General features: G+C 38.8%; 1 protein-coding gene across 2 annotated transcripts in view; it reads right to left on the minus strand.

Annotated features, from left to right (window-relative positions):
• The window catches only part of IL12RB2 (interleukin 12 receptor subunit beta 2), an 82,365-nt gene that overhangs the window by 46,574 nt on the left and 15,780 nt on the right, over positions 1-20,011 (minus strand). Inside the window, exons 4-8 of one of the 2 annotated variants that reach the window (XM_030865892.2) lie at positions 15,417-15,531; positions 14,322-14,506; positions 12,961-13,103; positions 11,687-11,837; positions 2,659-2,738 (exon numbers count right to left, since the gene is read on the minus strand). In XM_030865892.2, the coding sequence (XP_030721752.2) occupies positions 2,659-2,738; positions 11,687-11,837; positions 12,961-13,103; positions 14,322-14,506; positions 15,417-15,531 (674 nt within the window). The remainder of the gene's footprint in view (positions 1-2,658; positions 2,739-11,686; positions 11,838-12,960; positions 13,104-14,321; positions 14,507-15,416; positions 15,532-20,011) is intronic. The other variant, XM_060304421.1, reaches the window with a different exon arrangement.

A 20,011-nucleotide genomic window follows, 5' to 3' on the forward strand; every position in this document is an offset into this window, starting at 1 on the left:
CTGTTGGCTAACAAATAATTATTTTGACTTTGCTCTGACGTTGGTTTCAGGGTACCCTGCTCATGCCTGTTCTAAATTCTCTCTGTGACAGTATACACAGATATAGCACCAGGCACATTGCTTACCCTGTTAGGATAAAAATCATGATGCAGTATCATTTAATTTTTCCTTGGTGGCCCCCGTGATTTTTCTGCGTTTGTGTCTTCTCATTGACTGGGCCCTATGACGGCCTTGTCAGCTCTGCAGGTACCAGGCTCATTACCCTCATTCTACCGAGAGAAACCCTAGAGTAGAGAGGAGTGAAATGGGACCAGAACAGAGTATCTTTTCAGATAACTGTAAAGTACATTTTGGGAGGAGGGATCTTTATGGGAGGAAGAATATTCGTTTTAACCAGTCGCTTACTTCTGAAAATGAAAACCAATAGCCAGGAATTGAGCTGGGTTCTTCTATACTATTTACAAATCATGGCTGCTCTAAACGCCTTGCTTTAGGAATAATCTTGCTATTAACAATGCTTTATTTTAAGATAAATTTTAAGCTGCAGTTTTAGTTTCGAAGGGAAGAACTTGATTATGACTCACCAAGCTATTTATAGTAGACTCCTCTTATGCCAGACATTTTGTGTGTGTGTGTGAGAGAGAGAAAGGGAAAGAGGGAGCAAGAGCTCATTTCTTAAAACTGAAGAAGATTGCAATTATCAAAATCTATCCAGCTAACCCCACCAGAGGACTTCATTAGTCTGACTTCTGGTTTCATGCTCATCAGCTTCATAATTCCAAAACTGTTTATTTGCCCTTAACTAGAAGAACTGTCGTAAAAGGGATGTAAGTTTTGGGAAATAAAACCTCTTCTTATGAACATGCCAATCAGTAGCTCAATTCAAATAGTTATTTTTTGGGACAAAGATGAGTCATGCTGTAGCAGAAAGAGCGCTGGATGGGTTTCAGCCCCAGCTCTGCACTTAGTAGGTGGGTGACTTTGAGAAGAACCTCCTTTCTTGGACTCTCAGTGTTTTCATGTGTTAGTGGGGATTCTAGTATGTACCTCTTAGAGTTTTTGTAAGGATTAAGTGAAACGATAATGCCAGCTTTCAGTACTCTGTAAAACTTTTACATTTTGTAATAACATTAGGCCTCATTGTTTTCTGGAAGGTTGTCCAGTTTACTACTCTTTTACTACTATTCGTAAGGGCTGCTTCCTTTTCCTATTCCTATTATTTTCTACTATTATTAGTATTCCTGAGGTAGAGCAGCTTTTTTTCCATCCTTTCCCTTTTCAATGACCATAGAAAACATATTGTTTTCCATTTGGTTTTTTTTTTAACATCGCTATTGGAGTATAATTGCTTTACAGTGGTGTGTTAGTTTCTGCTTCATAACAAAGTGAATCAGCTATACATATACATATATCCCCATATCTCCTCCCTCTTGAGTCTCCCTCCCACCCTCCCTACTCCACCCCTCTAGGTGGTCACAAAGCACCGAGCTGATCTCCCTGTGCTATGCAGCTGCTTCCCACTAGCTATCTATTTTACATTTGGTAGTGTATATATGTCCATGCCATTCTCTCATTTTGTCCCAGCTTACCCTTCCTCCTCCTTGTGTCCTGAAGTCCATTCTCTACATCTGCGTCTTTATTCCTGTCCTGCCCCTAGGTTCTTCAGAACCTTTTTTTTTAGATTCCATATATATGTGTTAGCATACGGTATTTGTTTTTCTCTTTCTGACTTACTTCACTCTGTATGACAGACTCTAGGTCCATCCACCTCACTACAAATAACTCAATTTCATTTCTTTTTATGGCTGAGTAATATTCCATTGTATATATGTACCACATCTTCTTTATCCATTCATCTGTTGATGGACACTTAGGTTGCTTCCATGTCCTGGCTATTGTAAATAGAGCTGCAATGAACACTGTGGTACATGACTCTTTTTGAATTATGGTTTTCTCAGGGTATATGCACAGTAGTGGGATTGCTGGGTCATATGGTAGTTCTATTTTTAGTTTTTTAAGGAACCTCCATACTGTTTTCCATAGTGGCTGTATTAATTTACATTCCCACCAACAGTGCAAGAGGGTTCCCTTTTCTCCACACCCTCTCCAGCGTTTATTGTTTGTAGATTTTTTGATGATGCCCATTCTGACTGGTGTGAGGTGATACCTCATTGTAGTTTTGATTTGCAAGAAACCATATTCTTAAACATCCACAGCTTTAATTTCCCCACAAATGAATAAGTGAGGTTGCATGGTCACTGTTGGGCATATTGTATGAATCAGAAGAGAAGGTGTACTGAGTGGGGTCAAAGGGTGGACATGCTCGGGGATGGGAGGGAACCTTGATCTGACTGGAAGTGGGTGAGGGAAAGATGTGATTGTGTGGAGGCAGGAAGTCAGAGTTCTCACCCTTGTTTGGGAAAAATAAATGACACAGAATCAAGCATCATGAGGATCTGGCTGAGAAAATGAGCTCCAACACAGACTCTGAAGGCTCATACCAAAGCCACTATGGAAACAGAAGGTCTTTTTCTGGCCTTGAAACTTATCATTCAAATATGTAATTCTCTTCATATGTCAATTATACCTCAACAAAAACAAAACAAAAAACCCAAATCTATAATTCTCCTGAATTTTAAGTGGACACTGTAAACTTACCTTCCAGAAAAGAGAAATCTGTTGTCTATTGTAGTCAATGTGCTGTCTCATGTACCAGACATCTAATGTTCCAGTAGGCTCTGTTTTGAAGGGGAAAAAAAACAGTTTCATATATACATATATATCTATACAATATGAAGACTTTGGAAGTCAATTGGTTATTCATTAAATAATTCAGGGGGAGTAGGATTATAGGATAATTTCAATTTTCTTTGTGTCCCAGTATCTTCCTTTTTCTGCTGTTACACAATGAACATGTATATATCTTTGACTACAGAAGTCAGAAAAAACAAGGTTACCTTGAAGACAAATTTTAAAAAATGACGAGGAAATTAGATTCTTAACTTACTCTTAAAACGTGTATTAGTAAAACAACTCAAAGAAAGTACGTCTGGTTAATTCTTTTTTATTGGAATGCAGAAAGAATTCTCAATAGAAAAATAAACATAAATCATAAGGGAAACATTTTTTTGATCCTGTAAAAATACAAAATACAAATGATGAACTTTGTGTTCATCTCCGTTCCTGAACTTACGCTGGAGTATAATTATTTGGTTTTATGATCACTAGACAATAATCTATTTGTAAGGAGGCCTATCTCATTCATCTTAATACTCCTCATACCTAGCACAATGCTTAGAATGTAACAGACTCCCAGTTACTCTTTGTTAAATGATGAATAAGCAAATGAAAAAACCAGGCAATATTATCTACTTGATGCTGAAACACAGGCTGAACTCATAGAAGAAATAATCACCAATCCATGAGACGATGGTCAAATATTACCTAATTTAATTTGAGAAAGTCAATAGAACATACTTGAAAAGAAACTGAATAATCAACTCCTGTGTCTAAGAGTGTGTGTGTGTGTGTGTGTGTGTGTGTGTGTATGAATGGGTCAAGTAGTTTTATTTCTCCCACTGTCAGATTTGTTTTGATTTACAGCCAGGGGTGGAATCAGCAGAAGCAATCCCTGAAAACGGCTTCAATTGCACCAATTTTACTTGTGTAACAGTGACATTCAGAGTATATTAGGGTGAGGCTATCTTGGGGTTCCTTTTGGAGCAGCAAGTTCCATTTAACCAGATGGAAATTTCCAGAAACTAAGTCCCATCTGGAGAGCAGAAGACAAACAGCCAGAGAGGGGAGAAGAGAAAGAAGGACAGGGAGGGAGCACATGTCCCAGCACATACTATGGGCAGGCCCTTTGTGGGCCCATTCAATTACATCTCCCGTCCTCCTCAGCCCCGTGATGCACTAGTTTCAGTGCAGTGGTTAAAGTGTGAGCTCCAGAGCCAGACTGTCTATGGGCAAATCCCAGCTCTGTGATCCTGAACAAATGTTTACCATGTCCTCAAGCCAGGTTCCTCATCTGTCAAATGAGGACAGTAATTCTACACATCAGATGGGGCTGTTGTGAGAATGTAAATGAACGGAAGAGTGCTGACACATGGTAAGTACTCAGTAAATTTTGCTGCTGTGTTTTCTTCCTTTGAGAACTGAAGTACTGAGAAGTTAAGGAACTTGATCAAGGTTCCAGAACTAATCATCGGAGAAGCCAGGCTTTGAACACAGCTCTGTTTTATCACATAGCCTGTGCTCTTTGCTCTGCATCATGTGGTTGCCTGGCTCTGTGAAGGGTTATGATTTCTCTATAAAACTTACATCCTCCATCAGGTACACCTTTCTATTCTCTTCCTTTGTCACTTCCTCTTCCTGCCTCTCTCGCCTTTGTCTCTCTTTTTTTATTTCTAAACATTCACTTCTTTTCTTCCCCTTCTCTTCCCACCAGTGGTAGTATTTACCCTTGCAGCCAGGAATTAGAAGTAAGAAATGTGTACAGAAGACATTCTGAAAGTGCTCTCAATCGTTCAGGATTACAGGGAGCCAGGAGTCAAGCTCAGAACTTTTTTTCTGCTAGTCCAGATGCATAAAAGGAAAAAAGCACAGGCAACAGAAGGAAAGGGGGCCTGACATTTATTAACCACCTACCATGTGCCAGGTAATCTTTGGATACTTTATATGCATGATCTCACTTAATCCTCACACAAGGCAGAGGGTACATGTGATTATACCTGTTTTGCAGCTGAGGACAAGGAGGTTGACAAATGTTAAGTGATTTACAAAAAGCGTGGAGCTGGTGATGGCAAAGCTAAGAGCCGAGCCCAGGTCTCACTGTCTCCAAAGACCCCGCTCGTCCGTTACAGTCCACCGCGTTGAGCAAAGATCTGAACACTCCACAAACTAGATAATCCAGACATTGACTACATAATCAGGATTTGGAAACTTGGGTGTGCTCAATGTCAAAGCCAGTGGACGTGTTCCATGGTGCTAAATGTCTTCAGTCAATTACATATTGGTAAGAAATTTAAAGGGAACACTCATTGCCTCATTGCCTCTCATTGTCACTCATTGCCTCTACAACCTACCAGATTATCACAGAGCTAAGAATCAAATTCTAGAGTCATATTTTGTTCACAGGATAAATTGCAAGTGAAGCTGAAATTTTAATGGTGCCCACTTGCAGCATAAGCCTCTATGGGAGAGAAATCATTAGCTAAATCTGTATGAGTGTCAAGCGTAAAATTTCATGACCAGGAGTGTCAAACCATTTCTGCTTAGAGCAACTTAAGGGCTAATATTAGAGACAATCTTTGACATTCAACTGTCATAAAATCACTTAAAGTCCTAACCTCAGTGTTATCTAACAAAAGACAGATAAAACTACTATGGGTAGACGAGAAAAGGTAAGTCAAAGGCCCATATGTCCAAGTGACAAAAAAAAGATGGGTACAAATGATTAAAAATATGAATATTGAGAAACGGAAGTCAGTTCTCCTGAGATGAATGTACCTTCAAGGTAAAGGAAAAAAGCACTGGGTTAAAGAGGAGGGAATCACCAATATGAAAAAAGAGGACATCCTAAATTAAGCAGAAGATCAGTTTAACTGACCTAACTGACCTCGAGGGTTCTTTCAACTCTAAATCCCAAGATTCTAGGATTCTGTGAAACAGCACATGTGGTAAATAAATCAGGGCCAAGCCATGTGCTGCTTCTGAGGTTAGCATCCGTCTCTGAAGCCAAGGCAAGTGCAAGGGCGTAAACAAGAGCAATTGAATTGCAAGTGGAAAGCAATCCCTCCACAGAGATTTGAGCAGGCAGTGGAGTGGAGTAGAAAGATCTCTAAGAACAGTGAAAATGGAGAATTTAACACAAAGTAAATATGAAAAAGGAATATCTTGAGAGATTTCAGGTAGTGGGCTAAATTGAACCCATGAGAATATTTTGGTCCAAACCATGCTCCAAGCAGGACAAGAAAGAGATAAGTCATTTGCCATCTTGGTTACTCCACGTCCACTCTTTGGGCTGTGATACGTTTCTCTAAAATCTAGTTTCAAATAACTCAAACAGATTTACAAACACCCATTTGCTTAAACAATTTTTTAGTGGTATACTCTTGCCTTTATATGTTACCCCCTGCTATGTCTCCATGGGAAGCCCTACACAGATGCTCCCACCCTTCCTCCTCTTTGACAACTTTCAACAGTTGGTTCACTCTCTCTTTCCACTCCTTTCTGTCACTATTTTTGGTGGCTCATCATCCACCCTGGTGTTCCTTCCCAATGGCTGGTCCTGTCCCTCCCTCCACCTGCTCACTTCCAATGATCTGATTCTCTCAACTTCTTCACTGAGCAAAAGGAAGCAATCAGAGAGGGATTCCCTAATCTTTCCACCCTGGAAACTTTCGAACTTCCCCATCAATTCCCTAACACAGCACCCCTACTGATTTTACTGTGGATGAAGCATCCCCACCTCCATCAAAGACCAACCCCTTGAGTTCTGGATCCCATCCTCTTGCTTCAACAAGGATCTCTCTCCCACCATTATCCTACTTCCTGTATCATTAATTTCTCCCTCTCTGCTGGGACCTTATCATCACCTTGCAAATATACTGTATTATCTCTGATCCTAAAAGCAAAAACAAATAGGGAATTTCTTAATACCACATCCTGCTCCAGCTACTGCCCAACATCTCTGCTCTCCTTCACAGAACTTCTTGAAGAGTTGTGAATTGTCACTGTCTTTATTCCCTCACCTAACATTCACTCTCAAGCAATGCCAATTGATTCTGTCCCCATCACACTACTGATGCTGCTCCTGTTCGGCAATGAATGCTATTTTGCCAAATCTAATGATCACTTCTCTATTCTCATTTCATTGGATTGATTGGCAGCATTTGACATAGCTGAATACTCCACCATCTTTTCTTTTCTTAAAGAAACATAACCTTTCAACATCCAGATCACAAGTGAAGAGCTTGTTTCTTAATAGAAGCAGAAATGTTTCATCCATACGAAAGTCAATGGAGGCCTCATGTTAGAGTGCCAAGGGAAAAAAGTGAGTTGCAAAAGATTACATACACATATAATTTTGATTAAGCTCAAAAATAAGCAAAACTAATCACTGTTTAGAAATACATACATTTCTGAAAGCTACGAGAAAAAGTATGAGGATGATATAAACACACAGTCCAGAATAGTGGTTACGTATAGTGAAGCGTGACACGGTAAGAATATATTGGTAATTTTATAGCATTTAAGCTGAATGGTGGGTTTCTAAGTGTTCATTTTATTGTTACGCTTTGTAATGAGAAAGTAGCTTAAACTAGGATAGTCAGAGTAGCAATGGAAAGAATGAATGCATTCTGAATGTTTTAGAAAAGTCAACTGCTGGTATGAGGGGATAGGAGAAAAGGAGAAGTTAAGGATGATTTCTGCATTTTTGACTTGCGTAGCTAGGAAGATGGTGGTGTCAATTACCACGATAGGAAAGATTGAAACAGAGGCATTTTGGAAACATTTTGCTTTGGAGAAAAAAATAAAAGTGTCTGTTTAGGCTATGTGAGGTTTAGAATGTCTGTTGACATCTAAGTGAAGATATGGAATAGGTGATTGGAACACAAACCTGAAGTTCTGGAAAGAGTCCTGGACAGAAACTATAGTCTATCTTTCTCTCTCTCTCTTCACCTACCTATCTAGTTTTAGAGCCATGAGACTGAATGAGGTCAGCTGGGAAAAGAAGGGGGTCCAATATAAAGCCCTACAGATTGAGATTAAAAAGAGAAAGATGGACAGCAAAAGAGACAAAGAAAAACTGACCAACATGGTAGAGTAAAAACCAGGAACAAGGGATTTCACAGAATTCAAGAGAATCAAGTACTTCTAGGAGGAAATAGCTCTTTTCTTCTACTGCAATAACCTTGGAGACCACATGTTCCAGATGGAGGAAGGCCACAAGATTCCCTTTGGACTTTGCAGGTTTTTCTTGGTGTCGTCTCTTCCAGGAATCTTTCCGTGACGTTCCAAGATAGACTATAAGCTCTTGAGTCTGAGGATCTGACTGGTTATCATTATGTCTGAGCACCTGGCATAGTTCCTGATATACACACATTCCTCACAGATCATCCAGAGAAGTATTTTTCCCCCAGTGGCTTCTTTTGGAGGGCTTCATGGAAAACATTTCTTCCCATTTGGGTGATCACTACCTTGCCAAATAGTTAAGCTCAGGCATTTACTTCTTCCAGGACAGATGCTGGGCTTAGAAGAGACCACAAGAAGAAGAAAAAAGGGTAGGGACACTCACTGGATCTAAAACATAACATTTTCCCTCTAATGAAAATGTTTGTAGGTAAATCCCTTTAGAATGTAAAGAACCATTCATTCTCATTTCCTGAAGCCTTAGGCAAAAAAGATGCAAGTATAATAGTTTCAAGTTTAGCTAGTTTAGGAGTCAGCAAACTATGGCCCATGGACCAAATCTGGCTGATTCCTTATTCCCTGTTTTGGTATAGCCAGTGAACTAATAATAATGGTTTTCACATTTTTAAATGGTTGAAAACAAGTCAAAAGAAGAATCATTTTTAGTGACATGAAAATTTTATAAAATTCAATTTTTAGTGTGCAAAAATAAAATTTTGGACACAGCTTTGTCTATGTATTTGTCATACTGTCAATGGCTGCTTGCCTGTGATAACAGTAGATTTTAGTAGTTGTGACAAAGATCATATGGTCTGCAAAGCTGAAAATATTTACTATATGGACCTTTATAGCAAATGTTTGCTGACTCCTAAGCTAGACTTACCATCTTGCTTGCTAACTAAGATGGTAAAATAACCTCTAGTATTTAATTGTTCACACCTAACCTATCCTAGCAATAGTTCAAAGTCACAAATGAATGAATAATTGTCTAGCTTCTTAATGTGAACATGGGTGGCTGCAGCTGGTAGCCTTGCATTTTCTCCTCTTTGGGATCTCTCACCAATCACCTATGCTATCACCACAGTGGGGGAGGACTCCTCCTTTGCTGCTCTGGCACTAGTATGAGCATTTAACACTTCCTTTATTAATTGTTCACCGTCACATTTAGCAAGACCAAACATATAAATAAGACTGAAAAATGGTGAATGAACAGACAGAAACACGTAACTGATGATACAGCTCTAAGGAATGGCTCATTCATCTTTATTTTGGAGTCTCCTCCTGGGTGTTCAAAATGATGAGGGAGTGCCTTCCCCCCAACATCTGGGCATATTCTCAGGCATGTTTGGACACTATGCAGCCCAAATTCAGACTGTTTTCCCACTAGAAGTAAAATATGATTGCTTGTTTCCCAGTATCAGGCCCACTGATGGTTACTGATTGCTGGACTGTCCTCCCAAACATAAGAAAGTTATCTCTTTCCTTCCACCCCTTACTTAGTGGTCATTTAAAAAGTGTTTTTCATGGAGGACCATGACAAGAGTTGAATTTAATGACATGGGAAAGGGCCATATGGAGTGAATAATACCCTCATTCTCTGCTGGAGTGCTATAAATAACTGTGCCCAATCCACCAGGAGATAACATATTGCTCTGTTTTGAGTAGCCAAGGCTGCAAAGAAAAAGCTCTACCATAAGATCATTCAGTTTTAGACAGTAACTAAAAAAAAAAAAAAAAAAGAAAAAAGCTTACTAGTATTTTTTTTTTAAATGCCAAGTTATATATCCGTACACATCTCAGGGGTCAAAAGGAAATAGTGTTAAAAAAAAATTCACACCTTTTAGGTTTACATCAGTTGATGTTTCATACAGAAACTGATGACAGGAACAGCGGTTAGAGGTGAAAACCATGAAGTTTAGAGTAAGAGAAAAGAGATCCTACAACAACCCACAGAAAGATCAAACACAAAAAAGGGAGATTCAGACACTGAAAGGAAACCAGCAGAGCTTGGTAGCGTGGTGTATCTCAGAGAATGCGTTTCTCTCTTTATGAATGTTTGCAATTACTCTGAATAAGCCAGCTTCCTTGGTTCAATTCATAATCATCTACGAGTTCATAACCGTAACAAGTTGCTACACTCATTGTTATGATGGTGGTTTATTTTGTAGGATATGAGAAAGTTACCATCCTGCCTTGGGTTTTTAATGCAACAGATAAACACTTGAAAAAAAAGAAAGAAAGAAAAACCTTTTCATACATCTCTAAATGGGTCATTATCAAGTGTGAGTAAAAATGATAAGAATTTACAAGCCCAGAGTTTCCCTAGTTTATACTTTAGCTTAATGTGATATAACTTAAAAATTTTCAGCCTATTTACTACCTTGGACTTGGACATAAAATATGGCCCATTTCCAAGAATTTTATCTGTACTATGTATAAATAAAGTCTAAAAATCCATGAGGTATTTTTAAAATGCATTACTTTGACATTGTAATAAAAGGATAACAAGAGTAAGCTCCGGAGTATAAAAATGACACACATTTAAACAGAGAAAAAGTGGCTTAACATTAATTTAAGAGATTTTTATCATAAAATGAGAGGAATAAATTATAATTGCTGAATGAATTCATTTAAAAATATTTTTTTAAATAGCGAAATGCAATTATTGTCAGAAGAAAGGAAGAGTATACAATTATTCTACAATTTATATATTATTTATTTTATTAATAGTTTACATCCTTGAAAGTCACTGGAGTATCACTGATAAGTGTCATCAGTTACCAGAAATCACTAGTAGCTCACAGAAAATGAATGTAGCTTAATCATTAGGCTAGTTTACATGCACACATATCTATAAGTTTCACAAATAAGGACTTAGCTTTTCTGACATTAATGCTTCAAAATCTCCAGATAATAAAGCAACAGATTATATGTCAATTACTTTTCCTCTGAAACAAATTTTCATAAATTATGAAGCTGTATACTGTATCACTGAGTGCTTTTGAAAACTAATATTCAGATGGCTATTTTTATATCTCCAAAGATTTAGTATTGTCATAAAGTTCATATAAGCATTTTTGCTTTTTCGATTATACTTCAATAAAATTGTCTTCCCAATAATTACCAAAAAGAAAAGTCCATCAGACTTAAAAGTATATTTGATCTCCTCTTTATAGCTATGGGCAGTCTAGTGGTACTCACGTGAGCAGTGAGTATCAAAGGTTTGAAGAAGTGCAGTGCTGTAACATTTGGAGGAGAGAAGATTGCCAGATGTTAAACTTTATTTTAAAATGTTGTCTCCAGAGTTTACCTTTTTTCAAGCTTTTAGTATGGCTTATAAAGCCATATTAATTTTCATAGACTCTAAAGGGTAAAATGTATCAAGGTTTAATGGTAAAGGAATGAAATTACTGGTTGCAGCTTTGTGGAATAAGAGAAAGTAACTGAGAAAGTAAGTGAAATAGAAATAAGAGATATAATCAAACATTACTGAGGCATAAACTTGTAACCAGCATGATAACATGTGGCAAACAGGAGTAGGACTTACCTAATGTTAAAAAATTTTTAGCAATATAAACATATCTCCCTGGACAGCTTCAATACTTAAGTCAATGTCAAAATGAGCTTGTTAATTAATGCACTCATACTTTTTGATTCAGTAACAGTTCTTTAGAGATTCTATTCCAAGGAAATCATTACATCTTTCTCTCTCCTGTCTTTCCTCCACTCTATCCACCTCCCTCCCCTCCGTTGTTTTTTAGACACATACCTTCTTCTGGTGTTTGTGTTCTCAATGATTCACTCCAATCACTCCAACTACCTTTATAAAGATGTAACTTAGAGGAAATCTGAAATTCATATTCTGTAAAGGGTTTCAGATCCAGCAAATCATGTCTTCCTTTGGCATTTGTGGCATTAACCTTGAATCCAACAAGATTTTAAAAAGTGCCCGTTAATACTAAATTAATTTAAATAAAGGTAGGAAAACCAGACCAGATAACGCTTTTTACTTTTCAAATCTGTCATTCAATAAGAAGAAATATCAATGACTGGGTTACTGAATACACGTGATGTTAATCTGAAACAATAGCTTCTCATTAATAAAACAAAAAACTCCTGGGTCTAAGAACCCATCTATATGGATTCCAAGGGGGGGATCCCGAAACCAGCTGAAAAACAAGATTGAAAACTACCAGTTTTCAAAAGGGCCTTGAAGAAGCTTGTTTCTACACTAGAGATTATTCTTTATTTGGTTACAACTAGGATGTGATGAATGTTTTAACACAGACATAAAACTGGTCCCAAACAGAAAAATTTAATTATATAAGAAAATTATATAGGAAAAATTATAGGTGAAAAATTTAATTATTATACCTCTCTACATGTGGAGCTGATCCTTTGTTATTATTATAAGCCATTATATTTTACAAAATACTGGAAGGAATTATAACCTTATATTTTTTATTGTAAAAAATTTAATGTTTAGGGAAATTCCTGGTGGTCCAGTGGTTAGGACTCCATGCTTTCACTGTCAAGGGCTGGGGCTCAATCCCTGGTAGGGGAACTAAGATCCCACAAGCCACGTGGCATGGCAAAAAAAAAAAAAAAAAATTAATGTTTACTATTACATCAAAATGTGAAGCTTTTTCTTTGGAATATTCAATTCAGATAAGCCCCTCTTTGAACATTCCCTAATATTTCTCTTTCCAATATGTTAAAAAAAATTACTAAAAAGTAATAATGGAAGTAATGATGGGGTAGGGGGTAAAATAACAAGGAAAAATGACTCACTAGAAATAAATTGTAGAAAATCAATGTGGATTTACAGAAGCCTGTGGCTTAAAAAATTTCGGAATCAGCGATCAAATTTTAAGATATTTCTTAATAAACAGAAGTGTAAGTGACTGGTATGTCTCAAATGTGTATGTGTACTTTTGGGCTAAATATTCTTAAACTCCATATTTTGCTGGTATGAAAAGAGAAATCTGGGCATTGCTACTAAGAACCCCTCCCTGGTTTCCCCTTCACTCTAGAGACCATTACCATATTCCAGGACCTGCTGTTAATGGGCCGATATCTGAGTCGATTAAGCAGCACCAGACCCTCATCTCTCCACTGAAGGGTACACCTGCTCACGGAAGCGTTTACAAATTTGATTCTGATGTCCCACGGAGGAAGAGGCCTCACTGGTAACCAGGACAAAAAAAAGTGTGATTCAGGCTCCATAATTGGAAATTGTCTTATGTATTGACATGGGCTTACAAGGAGTTGAACAAATCTCATTTCTAAGATGCATGGCTACTAAACTCGGTGAAATAGACAAGAGAGCAGTCCCTGGCTTTTAGAAAGAAGAAAAAGTTGGATTCATTTCTAAATCATTAAAGTAATTCCCTTTAATCTACCCTCATTTTTACTAAACTACGATGAACATCAGTAATAATTTCGATTCCATTTAATTCAATGATTAAAAGAAAACCAATATGCCAAAACCCAGGAGTTCCAGTGGCTGAGAAGGTAGAGGTGTGGTTAGTGGTGATCACCTCAGAAGGAGAAGAAATATTGGTAGGAAAAGCCATAGGAAAGAGAGCAACAGAGGAATAGAAGAGAAGAATAAGATGGAAAGAAGGTGGCTAGAGATGATCAATGTAAAGAGATGGAAGGTAGAATGGGCAGAACTTTGATAGGAAAATATAGAGTAGATACCGACGTTCAGACTCACAGTTAGCAGTATGTGTGCAAAGAGGTGCTTTGGGAAGAGAGAAGAGAGACACATAGTGTGAGGCCAGAACTTCAGGCAGGCCTGAAGCCCAGTCCTACATGGGATGTTGAGACCTTGGGAATGCCTGGGATTGGCCTCTGATTCAACTGGGCCAATTACATTTGCTCAGAAATGTGCTGGGACTGGCTCACTCTAGCTCCCAAGCTGATGAGAGGGGTGGAGGTAGGTATTCTCTGAGGAAGATGGATTGGTACAATGATACACTTTCTTTATAGGTGGCACCTGGCTGCTCTAGCCCTGCACGCCAACATGCAGCCTATCTCAGAACAATGGAGTAGCCATGGGGGTGAAAAGACATCTGAATAACCTCACATGACCCTTGCCTCAGTCAGATGGTATCACTGGCAGCCAGTGCCTTCATGGGATTTGAGGCCAGGGGGCTCTTATTTCTCCAACAGAGAGAATAATGTTCAATATCCCATTTTGAACATCTCTCTATAGCTCTAGAGACATACATCCTTTTGCTTGCATCAAAGAAACATCTATCCTTTGCCTATGCCTACTGGCCACTTTCCATGAACCACTGTCCCTTTTGAAACAATCACACATAGAACATTCAAGTGATTTAAAAAATAATATTCATGTGCTAAAGATCGACACTTACAAAAAGTGAAATAATACATACCTATGTCCAACAATGTGAATGAGGATGGGAATGAAGAAGCACTCCCAAGACTATTGATAGCAGTAACCTTGGCTGTGTAACTAGATTCAGGTGATTCAGGGGTTAGGTTAATTCCAAGGTCCAAATGATCACAATAGTGATCATTACATTGCTTCTGCAAGGTTAAATTTTTTGGTCCCTTTAACCTGTAAATGAAAGACGATTGTGTTTAGCAAGATACTTTATGTGCTGTTGCCTTCTTAGCACAAAGGAACAAAATGTTCATATATTTAAAATTCCTCACATTTTTAAGGTCAGTTTTACTACTAGGGGATACACAATGGGAATATTTGTATTCTGTGGTCATAAATAGGACCATACTTCACCCCTCTCTTTTTTTTTTTGGTAGGACTGAGACTTTTTGACATTCGTATGGGTGAGTAACCATCTCTACACTGTCTGAATTCCCAAAACCCTGGCTGACATCTTAGCTCCTTAGGACAGATCCAATCATCCAAAGGATCCATGGCCACCTTGGCATTTACTGCACAGAAATGCCAGATGCTGGTACAGACCAGAACCCTGAGCCCCACTGTCTTTTCCTTATCTCCTACTCACTTAGGCATAGCGCTACCAGCGGGATCTTTGGAGAGGATTACAGAATCAACTCCAAGGAAAAGAATCTCCCAGACTCTCTCTTTTTGTGAACTCTCAGGTCAGGCAAAGGTGCTTTAAAAAGAAACTCCTCCAAGGCAAATGGAATGCTACCACAAAAAAGAGTCTATTTATAGACTCTAAGAGTCTATACCGTGACCCTAAGAGTCCACAACTGCAGAAAAGGAAAGGGATATAATGCAGCCAGTTTAATCCTATAGAGCAGGGAAGAACGACTACAACAGGGGCCTTGGAGGCCCTGAAGAGAACCCTGAGTTAGTCACACTTTAGACGAATAAACCAGTTTTACTTGATGAACACTAGAATTTTTTTTAAAGTATCTAATTATCTAGAGGTGTTTATTGCTTCTTCTCTCTGGTAAAACTAGAACTGTTCGGTACTTCTAAATGTCATCTAAGAGAAGACCTACCAAAAAAGCTGTGAAAATACAGTCTCACTCACTGTAAAGTATAGGCAGTATACAGGTGGGTGTCTTGTCCTCTATCCCAGGTGCATCTCACGGTCCCACGTTCTCCCTTCTGTATACAAGATAAGTTTTGAGGCTGTTCTGGAACAACTTTAAAAATAAATAACAAAACCACCTATTTTAAACAGCACACAGGTGATACTTCTATTACATTGTTATTATTTGCCAACAAGATAACAATACTTCCCCTATGTCTCCTATACCCAGAGGAGCTGGGAGCTATTTCAGATCCCATGAAGTTCAAATTTGCCTCCTAGGCATGCATTTCTTCTAATAACCATGGCAATAATAGTGAATATGGATCAAACAATTATTATATGCCAAGTCCTATGCTCAGTGTTTTATGTGTGGTTTTTCTCAATTGGAAATCATAGCAGCTATATCAAGTACCTAAGACTTAGAGATGAAGTATCTTGCCCAAGATTACAAAACGATGAAGTGGCAGAATCAGGTCTCCAGCCCAGGAGTGGCTGACTTGAATCCAAGCCTTTCACCACCATATTTTACTGTTCTCTCTGACAGGTGAACGTCCAGTGCTAGCTCCATTACCCCGGTTGATGATGAGTTTACTTTTTTAGAATGAAGCCCATTCAAATATTAGAAACGTTTAAAACTGAGGGGCTTTCTTTCTCCATTGACCTGAGATTTGTTGCCAAGGCACTTTTACGCACTGGCCCTTAGTCATGCCTTCCTGGGCTGTACCACCTGAATCTAATTTCTGCAGCATCACTTGGACCACTTAATGAACACGTATAAATTAATTCTTTATGTACACAGACATTGAGAACCTTCCATGGGCTAGGCAGTGTTAGCTGTGGAAATGCAAAGGTGAACAAGGCAGGCATGGTCCCTTCTATCATAAGGTGTGTATTTTTAAATGAAGCCATTTTATAGTCAAAGACAGAACTCAAAGCTACGAGTTTCTCAGATTTAATGGAGATAAGAGAGAATACTCTGTTACTGGGTCATCTCATTCTACCCTAATACTGAGACCCAGATGTAGACAGAGGCTTCCTTTGGGTGAGATAAAGCAAGGGTACCACCGAAGCCCTAGACACTGTCTGCTCAGAAAAAAAGAAAGCTGTAATTGATGGAATAAAAGCTTTTTTTGTCCTTAGCACACACCATAGATCTGGGGACAGTAAGTACCCACTGTGTGATCTTGTCCAGATGAGCTTCTCAGAGCTTCAGTTTCTTCATCTATAAAGTGAGTAGAACAATATGTAGCTCATAGAGGTTTGTTTAATGGAATAATAAACTCTTTCTTTTCCTAGGATAATAGACTCATATGTGTATATATAGATATACATATATACATGTATACATTTATGTATCTGTATATACAACCGCTTATGACTAATACTATGTTAACTTTTCATTTTATGTACAACTTCTTGTTTATCTTGGAGGTAGTCATTTTCTTGTTTTTCCATTTGTTTAGTTTCCTTATTATTAATATAATTCTAAACTTTCAAGTCAATTATCTGAATCACTGTTCAACATACTCAGAAGCACTGAGAATTCTATTTGTTTCATCTGCTTGGAGACCAGTTTCCGGGAGCCTTGTGAACTTTCCAGTAAGATGGGTTTGCCTCTATGCCTGTACACAGCTATCTTTCTGGAACTGCCAGACCTCAGTGTCCTGGAAATTCCTTCTCTTTTTCTTTTTCCCTGTGTTGGATCTCCTGTTTCTTAGATCCAATGCTTTCTTCTTTCTTGATTTAATTACTTGTGCTGGTGGAGTATATCCTCCAGTGGTTCCCTGGGAAAGGTTGCAGGAGAGGAAATATTTTGAACATGGCTAAAAATGTCATTATTCTACCCTCACACTTGACTGATACTTTGGCTGAGTATAGACTGTGCTTAATGGGGTCTCTTTTCTTTCATTCTTATGGATTCTCAACGAGATCATAACTTCTGGGAACTTTTAGTTTTTATTTTGGGAAACATTTTTGAATTATTTCTCTGATAATTCTTATCTGTTTTTTTCTTTCTAAAAATCCCTAGTTTCATAGGTTGGACCTTCTTCTCTAATTTTGTATTTTATCTCCTATATTTTAAAACTCTTGATCCTTTTGCTCTAATATGAGGGAAAAAAACCCCTCAGTTTACATTTCTTCCCTCCTATTGAGTTTTTCATTTCCACTTATTTTTTCTGGGGGGGGATGTTTTTTATTCTCTGAATATTTCCTTTTTATAGCATCCTATTTTTGTTCTACATGCAATATTTGCTCTTAGTTCTTAAGTGTATCAAGGATAGATTTTGTTTCTTAACATTTCTTCTCCCTGAATACATCTGTTTCTTCCACTTTGCTTCTATGCTTTGTTCCACATGTTTGTTTCAGTTTCTGTTCTCCGTGTTAGGCATTTTCCTCAGATCCTTGTTTTTTTATTTTTTTATTTTTATTTTTTTTTTTATTTTTGGCCACCCTGTGTGGCTTGTGGGATCTTAGTTCCCCAACCAGGGATTGAACCCAGGCCCTTGGCAGTGAAAGCGCTGAGTCCTAACCACTGGGCCACCAGGGAATTCCTGGATCCTTGTATTTTTATTCATATATAGGAGGGGGAACACTACATTATAGATTGGAGCTCTGTGGGTATGTCAGTTGAGGGACATTTGTTGACTCTGGGTTTCACTCCAGGATGATCTGACTAGGGTTTCTTAGGAACCTCTATTGCAAATAATTTTAGATATTTCCTCTTAGCCTGGTCTGATTTCCAGAAAAGGATTTTCTAATCTGCCAGGAGGAGGGTACAGGTCTGAAGGGAGCTATATGCCAATGTCCTTTTCATCCTTCTGTTTTTCAGTGCGTACCATCAATCTCAACTGAATGGGCTGAAACTAGCTCAGTGGCCCTCTGATACCAGGCCTCCAGGGCTATGCCAGTGTAGAAAAGCAGCAAGTAACTGGATACATGAAATTGGGAAGGGAATCTGAGAATCTGTTTTTTAAATAGATTTTTCAATTAAAATCTCCCATTTTGATCCCCACTGCTACCCTCACTCCCAGCAGTATATGGTATCACCAATTTCTGTCTGTCTGGGGTGGGAGCTTCTGCATTAAATCAGGTTGCATCTTGAAGTTTCTCACTGCCAGCTGTAGGCTAAGCCAATTATCACTGGCCCACCTGTTTTCCAGCTTCCAAAACTTTGTTGCTGTGTCTCCCCTCCCATTCCTTTTGTCCTTTACGGTTTGTGCCTCTACAAAACTTTTTTTTTTTTTTTTTTACTGCATCTTGGCTTTATTTCACAAGGAATGAAAGTAAATGCATGTGTTCAAACCAGCATCATTACCCTAACGCTTCATACAGTCTTTTGATGACCAAATGAGATAAAGTACCTGGCACTTTTGCTTAATGAAAAAGTTACTCACCCTCACCTTTACTCCTAAAAGTTTGCAGAGCATCTCATTTTAAAGACCACAGCTCTTACCCACAAATCAAGTCAACTTTCTCGGTGTGAGTTCCCTGGACCATGAAATCAAGGTGTCTACTTCAGCCCAGGACTTGGTTTGGGCAGAGACTGTCTGCCCCAGGAGAAACCAGATGTGATTCTCTTCAATACAAATATATAATAGCCGATGCTAAGGAAAGGTCAGAAATCAAAGTCTCTGAAAATTAAAATGGTTTACCATGTAATGAATTGTTATGCGTATTATGCTTATTATTTTTAAAAGCCCTACTTACTAGGTGAAATAAAAGGTCTTAGAAAAACAGCTTTCAGAAATATCAACAGCTAAACATATATTGAAAACAACTAAGCAAGGATCCATTGTCTTTCATTTATTTCCTTGATTGTCCAAATAGTTTGTGGCCCAATCCTCTGAGGTTAGGTAGAGCACTGGTTGTTTAGTTACCGCACAATTTGGATGAGCTCCAGGCAGCAGAGCAGCACAAGCCCAGGAAGGGGCCAGAAAGAGAAGGCTTAAAGGCCATTTACCCATTCCCAGTTCTGAAGAACCAGTCAACTTTATGACAGGCCCACTCAGAGTATGCAATGGCACTATGGGCTACTGCTTATCACAAAAAAGAAAATGGGCTGCTCACTCCCTCACTAGATAGGTTTAAGCTTACTACACTGGGTTAAACCAACATTCATTGTGTCTTTTCTTGGAATGACTAGCCATACTCAGAAAAAGGTGTTGCTTCCAGTCAGTTCTTCACCTCAAAGGTGCTAAACTTGTTCAAAGAGCAGCCATTTGATAGTGTGGTTACCACCTGAGTATGCTGCACAAGCAACATCCCAGCAGTGTCACCCAACTGAGCTGCACTGGGCAGATACCCCTCACTATCTCCCTAGATCTCCTGATGTTGCAAACTGTCACAGATGTATCCACAACCTCTGGATGGAAAAGTAAACAAATGAGGGCTTCCCTGGTGGCACAGTGGTTGCAAGTCCGCCTGCCGATGCAGGGGACGCGGGTTCGTGCCCCGGTCCGGGAAGATCCCACATGCCGCGGAGCGGCTGGGCCCATGAACCATGGCCGCTGAGCCTGCGCGTCCGGAGCCTGTGCTCCGCGACGGGAGAGGCCACAACAGTGAGAGGCCCGCGTACCGCAAAAAAAAAAAAA

Source organism: Globicephala melas, chromosome 1 (assembly GCF_963455315.2).
Source record: "Globicephala melas chromosome 1, mGloMel1.2, whole genome shotgun sequence".
Lineage (NCBI taxonomy): Eukaryota > Metazoa > Chordata > Mammalia > Artiodactyla > Delphinidae > Globicephala > Globicephala melas.